The 13,389-nt window shown below is 36.6% G+C and overlaps 1 protein-coding gene across 1 annotated transcript in view; it reads right to left on the bottom strand.

The window, feature by feature from the left end:
• Positions 1 to 12,926, bottom strand: part of LOC126334544 (lysosomal acid glucosylceramidase-like) — a 127,305-nt gene extending 114,379 nt beyond the window's left edge. Inside the window, exon 1 of the mRNA XM_049996909.1 lies at positions 12,763 to 12,926. Coding sequence (XP_049852866.1) covers positions 12,763 to 12,814 — 52 coding nt within the window. The 5' untranslated portion in view covers positions 12,815 to 12,926. The remainder of the gene's footprint in view (positions 1 to 12,762) is intronic.
• Positions 12,927 to 13,389: the final 463 nt, after the last annotated feature.

Here is a 13,389-nt window from a genome sequence, read left to right as displayed (position 1 = left end):
CTTCGTGTGAGGTAAAAGGTGATTTTGGTGGTTGTACTGGGCTTCTCGTTGGTGGGAACAGTACACATTCAGTGGCTAGCAGTTGCACGATAAACATCCAGGGTGCCAAGGCAGGCATTTGGAAGCCATTTTGCATTGAAATATGTCTCAGATATGGATTTGGCTGCTGCATGGTGCTCTAGGCAATAAGGAATGGCTCTAATACGATATAAATTCGTCGCCAAGAAGAAATTATAAAGAGCATTCAACATCAAGAGCTGTGTTTACAGTTAGCCGCTATATCATTTGCCACCACTATTTCGCCATTGCTCCACCATTTTCGGGCACACAGGTATGTATTATAGCATGGACCAGATAATTTGTATAAGTGTTTCTGTTTCTAACAAAATAATGATTAGTTTCTGTGTATTAAATGTGCAAAAATTCTGTGCCAGAGCGTGTATATTTCACAGTCTAAAATACTTGCTTCACACGTGATGAAAAGGGCACATAAATTAAACTTATTTGAAATGTAATTTAGTCTTGATTGCTATCATGAACAACTTTTTGATGTTAATAGTGCTCAGTGCTGAGTAAATTGCTTTAAAGGATGAAATCATAAATTATTCCAAGTGGGGTTAACATTAATTTTGTTTGGGTTTAACTTCACTTATGCAATAATCAGAGTTTGATTAATGGACAGTGTCACTTTATGGGTCCCCACTATATTCTTCTCTAATTAGAAAGATAAAAGAAGTCTGATGCATTTCCACAAATGAGGATATAAGCAGTGTAACTGTAGTGTTATTTAATTTTATTTGTGGTGTTTGTATGTCAATTAAGTCAGAATTCTTGTCATACTCAACTTCTTTCCATGTTTCCTGCAGTAACATCTCAGTACTGAATCAAGTGATGATGCTAATTGTAACTGTTATAAGTGGGGCACAATCTTGCTTACTATGACTTATGGTTGATGCATTAATGGTAACTACTGCCACCCACAACTTAGATCGTCTTGTATTTGTGTGTATCCAATGTGCTACTCAAAGGCAATCTTAAATGAAAGTCACTATGACAACTAATATTCAATTTTCTTAAACATAATTTTACAAATTAATGTGCCTAATTAGGCTGACGACTATTTATTGTTTCATTTGTATGAACTTTTCTACTTTCATTACCCCCAAAGAAAAGCCTGTTTAGTTTTCTATTAATTTCAATAGCTACAAAATAACTGTCCAACGATACCCTTTACCCATTAGAAAAACACGTGGTCAAAACTCAAAATCCTCTCAGAAGGTAACACTAGTTTCTATTAGTGTTGTAAGTTCTGCCCATAAAATAGATCCTAGCCTCCTTGCAGCCTGCAAGAAAGACATACTATATTTTCATGACTGCTTGCCCTGAGAATCAACACCTGCTTCAGGCTTGTATTTTGGCTTCTCACATCATACTCTCTTCTCTGTCTAAAATTATTTCTTCCTCCTCTTTTATTCCTATTCCCATTGCTGTGCTATTTCTTCAGTCTGTTTCCAGTCCATTGTATCTCTTTCTGTGTTTGGTCAACTCATTTCAGGGATTGGCATTATTACTAAAACTGTTTTGATAATTGCCACTACCAATATCCAAGCAACTTGACCACCTGAGCCTGAAATGTAGATTGCAGTCCATTTTGCCCATGATCTGCAGAAATTGTTTTACTGTGTCAATGGGACTGTGGATATGCTCCTAATGTGATAAATCAGGAAGTCTTATTTTCAGTGTGGAAGTTTCTATCAACACTCCCACTGGCATAACCAAATTAATTAACGTTTTAATCTCATTCTAACAGAATTCGCTCATACTCTTTTCCACCTTTTTAGCTTGGACCACTAAATATCTCATCCTGCAAGCTGATTTGTTTTGCATTCGTTAACTTCTACTGGCATAATTCATGACGAAGTAGTTCACAGCTGAATGTCCAGATGTCAGGGTCTAATGGGCACAATATTTTGGAAAGCAACTATGTTCTGATCATCAGGTTTACCAACAGCAGTGAGACTATTATCAGGGCACCTAATGATAGTAATGTGGTTGCTTGCCGAAAATTTGATTTGTTTTGCATGCCCCTGATATTTAGACAAGGAGCTATCAAAACAAAATCTTTAAACTATTCCAAATTCTGGCTAGCCACCAATTGAGCTCCCCTTCTGTCTCTTAAAAAAATTCTTGTTCAGTGTGACTCATTCCAACAACGAAATTTTCTTTCAATGCTCTCAGAAAATCTTAATTTCGCCACCAAAATTATTTTGTGTGTAGCGCCTCCATCATGAGGGAGCCTATTAACACATCTGTGTGATGAACAGCAACACTGATAACAATTTCCCTCAGTTCACACCTCTGTTTTCTTACATTCCCTATTTTCCCTTCTATCTCGAAACATTAACTTTAATTTAGATACATTCCTTACAGTCAGATACACTGACTTAATAATTTTAGTGGCATGTTGGTGGTCTTTACTTCAATTCACATATAGTTTTTCAATTAATTCTCTTAAAAAACTTAATACACTTTCCTTTCTTGTTATTCATCACATTCAGTGTCACCTACTGTACTATTTACACCCTTTGAAACATTAGTGCTATCATCAGTTCCCTTAAATTAGTCGTTTTGGGACTATGTTACCCATTAAGAAAGTGATTTCATTCGCCCATTGTTGGGACGATATATCATATAATTAACATTTAATTATAGATATTAGAAAAAGTTTCAAGATAAATTAAATTGGGAACACATATCAGTGGATCTAGAATTTTGTGTGACAGTGTCAAGATAAATTATATTGGAATACTGTAACTAGGGATCAAGAATTGCCTGAATATTTTATGAGAGAATATCAAGACACTTTAAACTGGAATAACATATCATATAAAAAATATTGTCTGAAAATTTTATTACTAAATTTAAAGACAGAATTAACTGGGAAAATATGCTAAAATATTAACAATTATCAGTATCTTTCTCAAAAAAGTTATGAAACTGTATGAAATAATGTATGAGGCTAAAGGCAGAAAATGGTGCAGCCAGGAGGCTGCTGACCCACTCACCTATTCCATATACTAAGTTGATAAAAGTTATCAATTTTCAAAACAAAGTTAAACTTATTTTTCAAAAAGAATGTGTTGAATGTTGCTAACAGAAAATGTTTCTTGTCCACTGTGTAGAAGTGTTATTAAAGGAATATAATTAAAAAATTTGTGGAGTGAGGAAGAATATACCATTAAGCAGTTCTCCTTGAGTGTAAACCACTCAAAACATTAAAAGCAAAGTTGACCTTCATCCAGTTTTATTTTTAATGTCTGAGGTCATATTCCCAAATTTGTCTGAACTAAGATTAAATTGACTAGTCACATAGCCAATCTGTAGGATCATAGTGAGATGTCTTACAATTACTGGATGAGATCTTACACTACCAATAAGTAGCTAACAGGTTTGCGTTGCAGACCACTGATTATGGGAAGGCGTTCATAATGATACAGCTGGCTTTCAAAGCAAATATAAAATTCAGTTGCTGCTTATCTTATTGTACAGTGTCGTCCACATGCCACCACCGCTGCTCATTCCCATACCAAGAAAACCACATTGTTCAATGAAATACGTGATTTCAATCCCTTCCTTCGGTATGCTAACCTGTTTTCACTTTTCAGTGGTGGAACTGATCACTCTGAGCTGCAGAGTCCTATTTATAAGCACGACTAGAGTTGTCGTTGTACTCTACCAAAACCGTAGTTCGGTAGTTATGGTATATTACATAAATGACTTGTTAAATGGTAGGCTTAACAGTAATACTGGTAACATTGGTAGGGAAAAAATACAAATGAATATGTGAGAGAGAAACTGGTAGTCGTCGACTTCTCTTTGTTTCTAATTATTTTGCACATAATTAGAACCACACATCATTCAGCAATAGTTCATTGTCTATTTTATTTCTTACAAAATAAATATTGCATTTTGTAAATAATAAGAATTAGTTGACCATGTAAATTTACATAACCAAAGCAATTACTTTTGATACAAGTGCAGCTTACATGCAAGAACAAAAAGAACTACATAATTATTGTTGCTATTTTGTACTCATTAGAACATTTTTCATCATGATCAAAGACAAGAGCTTCTTGTTATTAGTGTTAAGTGTGAATACTGCTGCTGGCCTGTGTGGCCGAGTGATTCTAGGCGCTACAGTCTAGAACTGTGTGACCATTTTTTTAAATGTTGCTTAACAATAACAAACATGTTTTATATACACTAGACGAAGTGCTGAAGAGATGTTTGATTCGTTTTTGTTTTGCTTTTGTTGTTAATGTTATCTGTTTTGAAGAAACAGCGTTTTCTAGAGCTGTATGAAAAACCTATTTTTTTCTTCTACAACAGCCCTCTGTTTCATGTCACAAATCAACAATTTAAGAATAAAACTGAAATTAAACATTGACAGTTTTTATTTTTCTGTAAGGACTGTTTATTTTTAAGTAACATACTGGAGGATAACTATGTAGGAGAAAAATGTTCCATAAGTTAGGCAGCCCTTTATACATTCTCACTCAGCTTCTTAGACAGAGTACTGCATCCGGTTTCTATTAGGGAACTCAAGCAAGACACTGGTCGCATAGCAACCAGAGCAATCGAAATGAGGTAGCTCCTATCACAAATGAAGCACATCCAATATACATGTAATGAGATTACAATCTTAACTGACTAAAGATACCAGGAAAACTATGGAAGTCTAAGAATACTTACGATAATCTACAGCAGCATATGGTAGTTTCACAACTCTAGACACCACTAATTTCGATTGCAGTGTCATTTGTCAGCAGCTTTTCTACTGCTTCAAAACTTCTGTATAGATTTTTTTTTACAGTTTTCACAATAATTTTCGAGATATTTAATTTTGGAAATCAGTGACTCCTTCGCTGTACAGTCTTTACAATGCAATTACTACCTCACTACGAAATTGCTATACCTGTCTCAAGACAAAAAGAGCATGTGGTACTTGACAATGGCTAATGGTACTAGTAAGAAATACACCGACATTAAACAGTGTTAAAAACGCACACTTGGACACCTTCAAGCAGTAAGTACAAGAGCTGACAAAACAAAAAGAAAAATGTATTAAAACCCTACAGTTATCTTCAGTTGAGGATTTCCATAACTTTCCCTGAAAGCAAAGAAGGCTGTCAACACATCAAGGAGATTTATGTACCTCCAGCATGATGGACAGTACTTCAGCCTCCACATTCTCCCTGATGTAGCGGTTGTTGTAAAGGTTGCCCTCAATATGAGGAGGTGAGATCGCAAGTTGTAGCCAGTGACCCGAAACCATCACACCTGGCGTTAGTCCGCTATGGGTCTCAACAATGTAGTCTGTCTGATTGTGATCACCAAGTAGGCCACGTTCATGTGGGCCTTGTCCAAAAGCACACCATTTTTCTGAACATTATTTTAAAGTTGTTGGTGTATTGTCTGAAAACCATCTTTCAGGAAGTTTTTCTAATTATAATAGTCAATGACCTAATCAAGATAAAATATTATATGGCAGAAAATATGAATTTATTTGTATGGAAATAAATTTTAGTTGAATCTAGAAAACGCTTTTTAATTTGTTTATAAGTTACAGAGTGAGGTTTCATCCTTTCTGAGATAACACTATAATGTATGAAGCACAAAATCTTAACTGAAATGGTCAGTTTTCATTTTTCTGAAAAAAATGTAAAAATGTAGAAATGTATGGAGAGCTGACAAGTCCCAAAAGATAACAAATTAGAAGCTGGAGCAAAACACCTAGGAATGAAAGGGCATTGTAAACTGAAAAAACGAAGAACTCTTAATCACCTTTCTGTGACTAATGCACCTTCGGTGCATGATCTTACAAACAATAATAATATAACAAAGATGAAAGAAGTAAAAGCTAAAACACAACAAGTTATTCAGATGATTTGTCTTGTGTGTAAAAATTAAGTTTTTGGCAATTATATGAATCCTATTCAACAAATGAAATGTATGGAGATATTGTTGCTGATTATATTCAAAAGGAAAATCCATTTGGATAAGCTGTATGGAAAAATCTAATTTCAGGATATTATAAATTATCTGAAAACTTCTTGAGAGAATTTCATAATAAATTAAATTGGGGCTACACGGGATGAGTCACTAACTATTGCCACATAAAATAACTCCAAAAGTATGACAGTAGATGAAATTTTTCTACAACAAAAGATTCATGGGGCATGGGGGCCCTAATATAAAGTTGGTTTTTTGTTGCTAAGTTCGATCCAGTCAGAGATGTGAAGTTCAATTTTTTTTAATGGGACGCTATAGTGTGGTACTTATTTACTGATAGTGGCTATCGAGAAGAATCCAATGATGTGTAACAGTAAGGTATTTGTAGGTCTATTAAGGTCAAAAAGGCGGCATGAACGTCCATTTACAAAAGGTGTTCGAAGTGATGACCATTGGTATCTGTGCATTGCTGGAATCTTCTTATCATGGATTGAATTGTATTCCTTACCAATTTGCCACTTATCAAAGCACATACTCTGACAATTCTCTCTTGTTTATCGTGCAAATAGTAAATATTCGCTGAATATGGCGAATCCACCTAACCTGCCATTGACATGTAAACACCATTCGACAGCTTCACAATACAACTGTAACAGGAATGATGAGACTAGTATCGTCGAATCAAGCGAATGTGAATGATGTATTCCTTCGAATAACAAGTCGAAATGCTTCTCATTTATGGAGAATGCTAACCAAATTTAGTGAGAACTAGAGACTGATAAACTGAAAGACATGGTCAATGTACTCACCCTACATGTCGTACATTTAAATATGTGCGTGAGAAGATGAGAACAACTGGACCTTTAACACATCGGAAACGTATCCAGTAAAAGAAAGTTACTAACAAGGAAACGGAAATTGGTACTCTTGCCACTGTGGTTCGACATCCTTGTCTTAGTTCACATCAAATTGCAAGGGAATCTGGCAGGAGCCAGAGTAGTATTGTTCATGTTCTGCATCGCCATAAATATCATCCTTGCCATATCATTCTCCACAAAGAATTAACTGCTACAGATAGCATGCATCACATTGCATTTTGACGGTGGGCTCAACTTCAGATTCAGAGGTATGACACATTTATTACTTTGATTTTATTTACTAGTGAGGCCACATTTTCAAACCATGGAAATGTTAATATGCATAACATAATATGTTGTCGTTGTTGTGGTCTTCAGTCCTGAGACTGGTTTGATGCAGCTCTCCATGCTACTCTATTCTGTGAAAGGTTCTTCATCTCCCAGTACATACTGCAACCTACATCCTTCTGAATCTTAGTGTAGTCATCTCTTGGTCTTCCTGTACGATTTTTACCCTCCACGCTGCCCTCCAATACTAAATTGGCGATCCCTTGATGCCTCAGAACATGTCCTACCAACCGATCCCTTCTTCTGGTAAAGTTGTGCCACAAACGTCTCTTCTCCCCAATCGTATTCAATACTTCCTCATTAGTTGTGTGATCTACCCATCTAATCTTCAGCATTCTTCTGCAGCACCACACTTAGAAAGCTTCTATTCTTTTCTTGTCCAAACTATTTATCGTCCATGTTTCACTTCCATACATGGCTACACTCCATACAAATACTTTCAGAAATGATTTCCTGACACTTAAATCTATACTCGATGTTAACAAATTTCTCTTCTTGAGAAACGCTTTCCTTGCCATTGACAGTCTACATTTTATATCCTCTCTACTTCGACCATCATCAGTTATTTTGCTCCCCAAATAGCAAAACTCCTTTACTACTTTGTCTCATTTCCTAATCTAATTCCCTCAGCATCACCAGACTTAATTAGACTACATTCCATTATCCTTGTCTTGTTTTTGTTGATGTTCATCTTATATCCTCCTTTCAAGACACTGTCCATTCCATTCAACTGCTCTTCCAAGTCCTTTGCTGTCTCTGACAGAATTACAATATCATCGGCGAACCTCAAAGTTTTTATTTCTTCTCCATGGATTTTAATACTTACTCCAAATTTTTCTTTTGTTTCCTTTACTGCTTGCTCAATATACAGATTCAATAACATCGGGGAGAGACTACAACCCTGTCTCACTCCCTTCTCAACCACTGCTTCCCTTTCATGTCCCTCGACTCTTATAACTGCCATCTGCTTTCTATACAAATTGTAAATAGCCTTTCGCTCCCTGTATTTTACCCCTGCCACCTTCAGAATTTGAGAGAGTATTCCAATCAACGTTGTCAAAAGCTTTCTCTAAGTCTACAAATGCTAGAAACGTAGGTTTGCCCTTCCTTAATCTAGCTTCTAAGGTAAGTCGTAGGGTCAGTATTGCGTCACGTTTTCCAACATTTCTACCGAATCCAAACTGATCTTCCCCAAGGTCGGCTTCTACTAGTTTTTCCATTCGTCTGTAAAGAATTCGCATCAGTATTTTGCAGCTGTGACTTATTAAACTGGTAGTTCGGTAATATTCACATCTGTCAACACCTGCTTTCTTTGGGATTTGAATTATTATATTTTTCTGGAAGTCTGAGGGTATTTCGCCTGTTTCATACATCTTGCTCACCACATGGTAGAGTTTTGTCAGGACTGGCTCTCCCAAGGCTGTCAGTAGTTCCAATGGAATGTTGTCTACTCCAGGGGCCTTGTTTCGACTCAGGTCTTTCAGTGCTCTGTCAAACTCTTCACGCAGTATCGTATGTCCCGTTTCATCTTCATCTACATCCTCTTCCATTTCCATAATTTTGTCCTCTAGTACATCGCCCTTGTATAGACCCTCTATATACTCCTTCCACCTTTCTGCTTTCCCTTCTTTGCTTAGAACTGGGTTACCATCTGAGCTCTTGATGTTCATACAAGTGGTTCTCTTATCTCCAAAGGCCTCTTTAATTTTCCTGTATGCAGTATCTATCTTACCCCTAATGAGTTAAGCCTCTACATCCTTACATTTATCCTCTAACCATCCCTGCTTAGCCATTTTGCACTTCCTGTCGATCTTATTTTTGAGACGTCTGTATTCCTTTTTGCCTGCTTCATTTACTGCATTTTTATATTTTCTCCTTTCATCAATTAAATTCAATATTTCTTCTGTTACCCAAGGATTTCTACTAGCCTTCGTCTTTTTACCTACTTGATCCTCTGCTGCCTTCAATACTTCATACCTCAAAGCTACACATTCTTCTTTTACTGTATTTCCTTCCCCCATTCCTGTCAATAGTTCCCTTATGCTCTCCCTGAAACTCTGTACAACCACTGGTTCTTTCAGTTTATCCAGGTCCCATCTCCTTAAATTCCCACCTTTTTGCAGTTTCTTCAGTTTTAATCTACAGGTCATAACCAATAGATTGTGGTCAAAGTCCACATCTGCCCCTGGAAATGTCTTACAATTTAAAACCTGGTTCCTAAATCTCTGTCTTACCATTATATAATCTATCTGAAACCTGTCAGTATCTCCAGGCTTCTTCCATATATACAGCTTTCTTTTATGATTCTTGAACCAAGTGTTATCTATGATTAAGTTGTGCTCTGTGCAAAATTCTACCAGGCGGCTTCCTCTTTCATTTGTTTGCCCCAGTCCATATTCACCTACTACGTCTCCTTCTCTCCCTTTTCCTACTACCGAATTCCAGTCACCCATGACTATTAAATTTTCGTCACCCTTCACTATCTGAATAATTTCTTTTATAATATAACCATATTCATTCCGGGGAGACGCAAGTACTAGCGGCCAGAAGCGGATATTACGAAAGGCTCTACAGGCAGGCAATCGAAATCGCTAAACACCCTAATAATTGCGATCGAAAGGAGGAGGGCGTGAAATTAAATGGTATATGGATGCCATTGTTAAAGAAGATGTGTACCGCCCGTCCACTACTGGGTGATGGCAACGGTGATCGACGGCAACAGACAGCGACCAATTGCACTAACGTTTTCAAAACACGTGACGCCACGCCGCGTCGCGGGAGCGCGCGGACACGGAATTTAGCGGCAGTCAGTAGCGAGCCAGTGGGTGTGTTGGACCTTCCATCAAGCTACAGACCCCCTTTAATATGTCTCCCGCAGACGGGGACGAAAGGTTGGGAATTGACAAAGAATTCGTCAACTGACCACGCCATGATAGCCCGGATAATTACAATTGACATGACATTTCCGGCCGTGAAAGTCTACATTTTAGTATAATGGACATCATTATTGGGCATCCAAAAATCTTGCAGCAAGTTGCAAACAAGAAACTGTGGTCGCTGAATGTATGGTGTGGGATTCTGGAGGACAGAATTATAGCTGCCTATTTCATCGAAGGAGATCTTAATGGTAGGAAGTACACCACATTCCTGCAAGAAACGTTAGGTCTGTCATTGGATGAAATACCTTTAGGAACGAGGAACAGAATGTTGTATCAACACGATGGGTGTTCTGCACATTTTTCGCTGATAGCTAGATATGAGTTGCAGAGATAATTCCCAAATCGTTGGATTGGACAGAAAGGAGATGTGTCTTGGCCAGCTCATTCGCCTGACTTGACGCCTCTGGATTTTTTCTTGTGGGGTTTGTAAAAGCCATTGTTTATAAAATTGTTCAAACTGTACCTGGTATGTGAGAAAGAATTGTCAAAGCATGTGCTTCAGTAAGTGTCAATGTGATAAGGAATGCCACTCAATCCATGGTAAGAAGATACTTCTAACACCTTCCATAAATGGACGTTCATGCTACCTTTTTGACCTTTGTAGACCTTCAAAGACCTTACTGTTACACATATTTGGATTCATCTCGATATCTGGTATCAGTAAATAAGCACCAAACTATAGCATCACATTAAAAAAAAAAGTTGATGTTCATCTCTCAGAAGTAACCCCACCAAGGAAAAAAAAACCAACGTCACATTATGTCTCCTGTTGTCCCATGGAACTTTTGGGCCACAAATTTTTCAGCTCATATCATATTTTCAGAGCTATTTTTGGTGCCAATCGTTAATGACTCACCATGTATACTAATGCAATGTAAAATATCTGATAACTTCATCAGAAAAGTTCTAAATAACTTTGATTGGTTGTATATATCAAGGTATCAAAAACTTTCTGACAATTTTATAGGTGAATTTTAAGATCAAGTAAATTGGCAAGAAATATCAATATCAGAAACTGTCTGAGGTCCTTATAAAAGAATTTTGAGACAAAATTGATTGGATTAATATACCACATAATCAAAAATTATTTGAAGATTTATTAGAGAATTTCAAGATGAATTACATTGGGATGATATATCATGTAGTTAACATTCATTTAAAGACTTTAACAAGAGTCTCAAGATAAATTAAATTGGGAACACTCATCAGTTGAGCTAGAATTTTGTGTGACAGTGTCTAGATAAAGTATATTGGAATACTGTAACTAGGGATCAAGAATTGTCTGAAGATTTTATGAGAGAATATCAAGACACATTAAATTGGAATAATATATCACATAAAAAATTTTCTGAAAATTATATTACTGAATTTAAAGATAGAGTTATTGGGGAAAATATGCTAAAATATTAGCAATTATCAGTACCGTTCATGAAATAATTATGAAACTGTATGAAATAATGGATGAGGCTAAAGGTAGAAAATGGTGCATCCAGGAGACTGCTGAACCACTCACCTATTCTGTATGTTTAACTGATAAAAATTATCAATTTTCGAAACAAAATTTAATCTTATTTTTCAAAAAGAATGTGTTGGATATGGTTAGCAGAAAATGTTTCTTGTCCAATGTGAAGAAGTGTTATTAAAGAAATATAATTATAAAATTGTTAGACTGAGGTTGAATATATCATTAAGCAGTTCTCTTTGAGTATAAACGATTCAAAACATTAAAATAATTATGATTGCTAATTATATGTATTTACTGATATAAATTTATAGAATGAAGATCATAATCAATTCTTAACATTCCTTCAAAATCTGGATGTCTGTCTTGAATAATGTACAACCTTTTTAGTAATTTTTTTCTTTGTGTTCTAGTGACTAAATAATTATATTCATAGTCAAATATTCCTAAAAGAATGAAAGTCGGTCTTAAATTCTGAATGAATGTTGAGAAATAACATGTCACAATAATGTATCTATCTATTCCACTTATTATTCTTTTCACATCATGAATTACTCTTGTGAAGCCTTATATGCATTCATCTTTGACTTTGTTTGAAGTTTCCAAGTGAGTTTTTTATCTTTTATTATATATTCCCCATTTTTACGCATATGTTGTAAAACTTCGCGTGTAACCAATTTTTAAATTGTTCAGATTTCTTTGGTGATATTAAAATGAAGGGGTTGAGGCATCCCTCATTGATCAATAATGAATTTTTTTCATTATATGTTACACCATCCAAATTGGATGGCCTTAAATTTTCTAAAATTGTTCTCTCATCTTCAACTATTCGTTGGAAAGCCTTATCTACTTTTTTACAATCTAAAATTACAGCAACATCTTTAGCTTTAAACCAGTAATTATTTTGTTTGTAATCATAAACACTTGCTAATTATTATATGAAAGCTGTTTGTGGATGAAGTAGCCTTTATGTGACACCATATCGATGATGAGCCCCTTTGAGAACAGTAGCTTTTGGACGGACAAAGATACCTACAGAGGTACAAATATTGATCTGGGGTCGTATGACAACAACCGTTATACCATGGGCTATCCAACGCGTAGCTGTGACCCCGAGGACGGCCTGCGCGACAGCCGGACTTACCGACGTTGAGAGCCGCCAGCCAGGCTGCGGCTGTGGACGGAGCGGCCGCCATTTCGTCGCGCTGTCGCGGTCCCGAGTCGCGCGTCGCACTCACTGGTCGGCGACGCACTGGCTCACGCTGCTAGACGTGACGTCACAGGCGATTACGAGCACCACAAATACACCTGGTAATTAAGCACTAAGTGTGAAGTGAGATAACTGTTACCACCTATATCTGAAGGGCATTCCCAGCTCTTGCGTTTGCTTTACGTGAAATTTTCCGCCTTTTAAGCGCCTTCTGGCCACGGTGGCCAAATAATTGTACTTTTCTACTTGCCGTCACTTGATGCGAGAGTCAGTATTTGCCGATACACAAATACGAAGAGACGGAATACTGTTGTGGATTTTATTAGTCAATCAGGTCTACAGAAGGGAAAGAGCCTACAAATAAACATTTAGAAATTTTACAAGAACGATGTCTGGGTGTTCCGTTATAAACAACACCGGTTATCAAGTAGATTACTCTGTACTGTATCAGATGTGCGTCATGATCCTTGGCGTATATTTCACGCATTACTCTTTTGAATTGAGCCATTTAACCACAAAATGAAACAATACTATGAGAAGATGACAAGAAAAAGTCGAAGC

The sequence above is a fragment of the Schistocerca gregaria genome, chromosome 2 (genome assembly GCF_023897955.1).
Source record: "Schistocerca gregaria isolate iqSchGreg1 chromosome 2, iqSchGreg1.2, whole genome shotgun sequence".
Lineage (NCBI taxonomy): Eukaryota > Metazoa > Arthropoda > Insecta > Orthoptera > Acrididae > Schistocerca > Schistocerca gregaria.
This window is presented reverse-complemented; position numbering and strand designations above follow the sequence as displayed.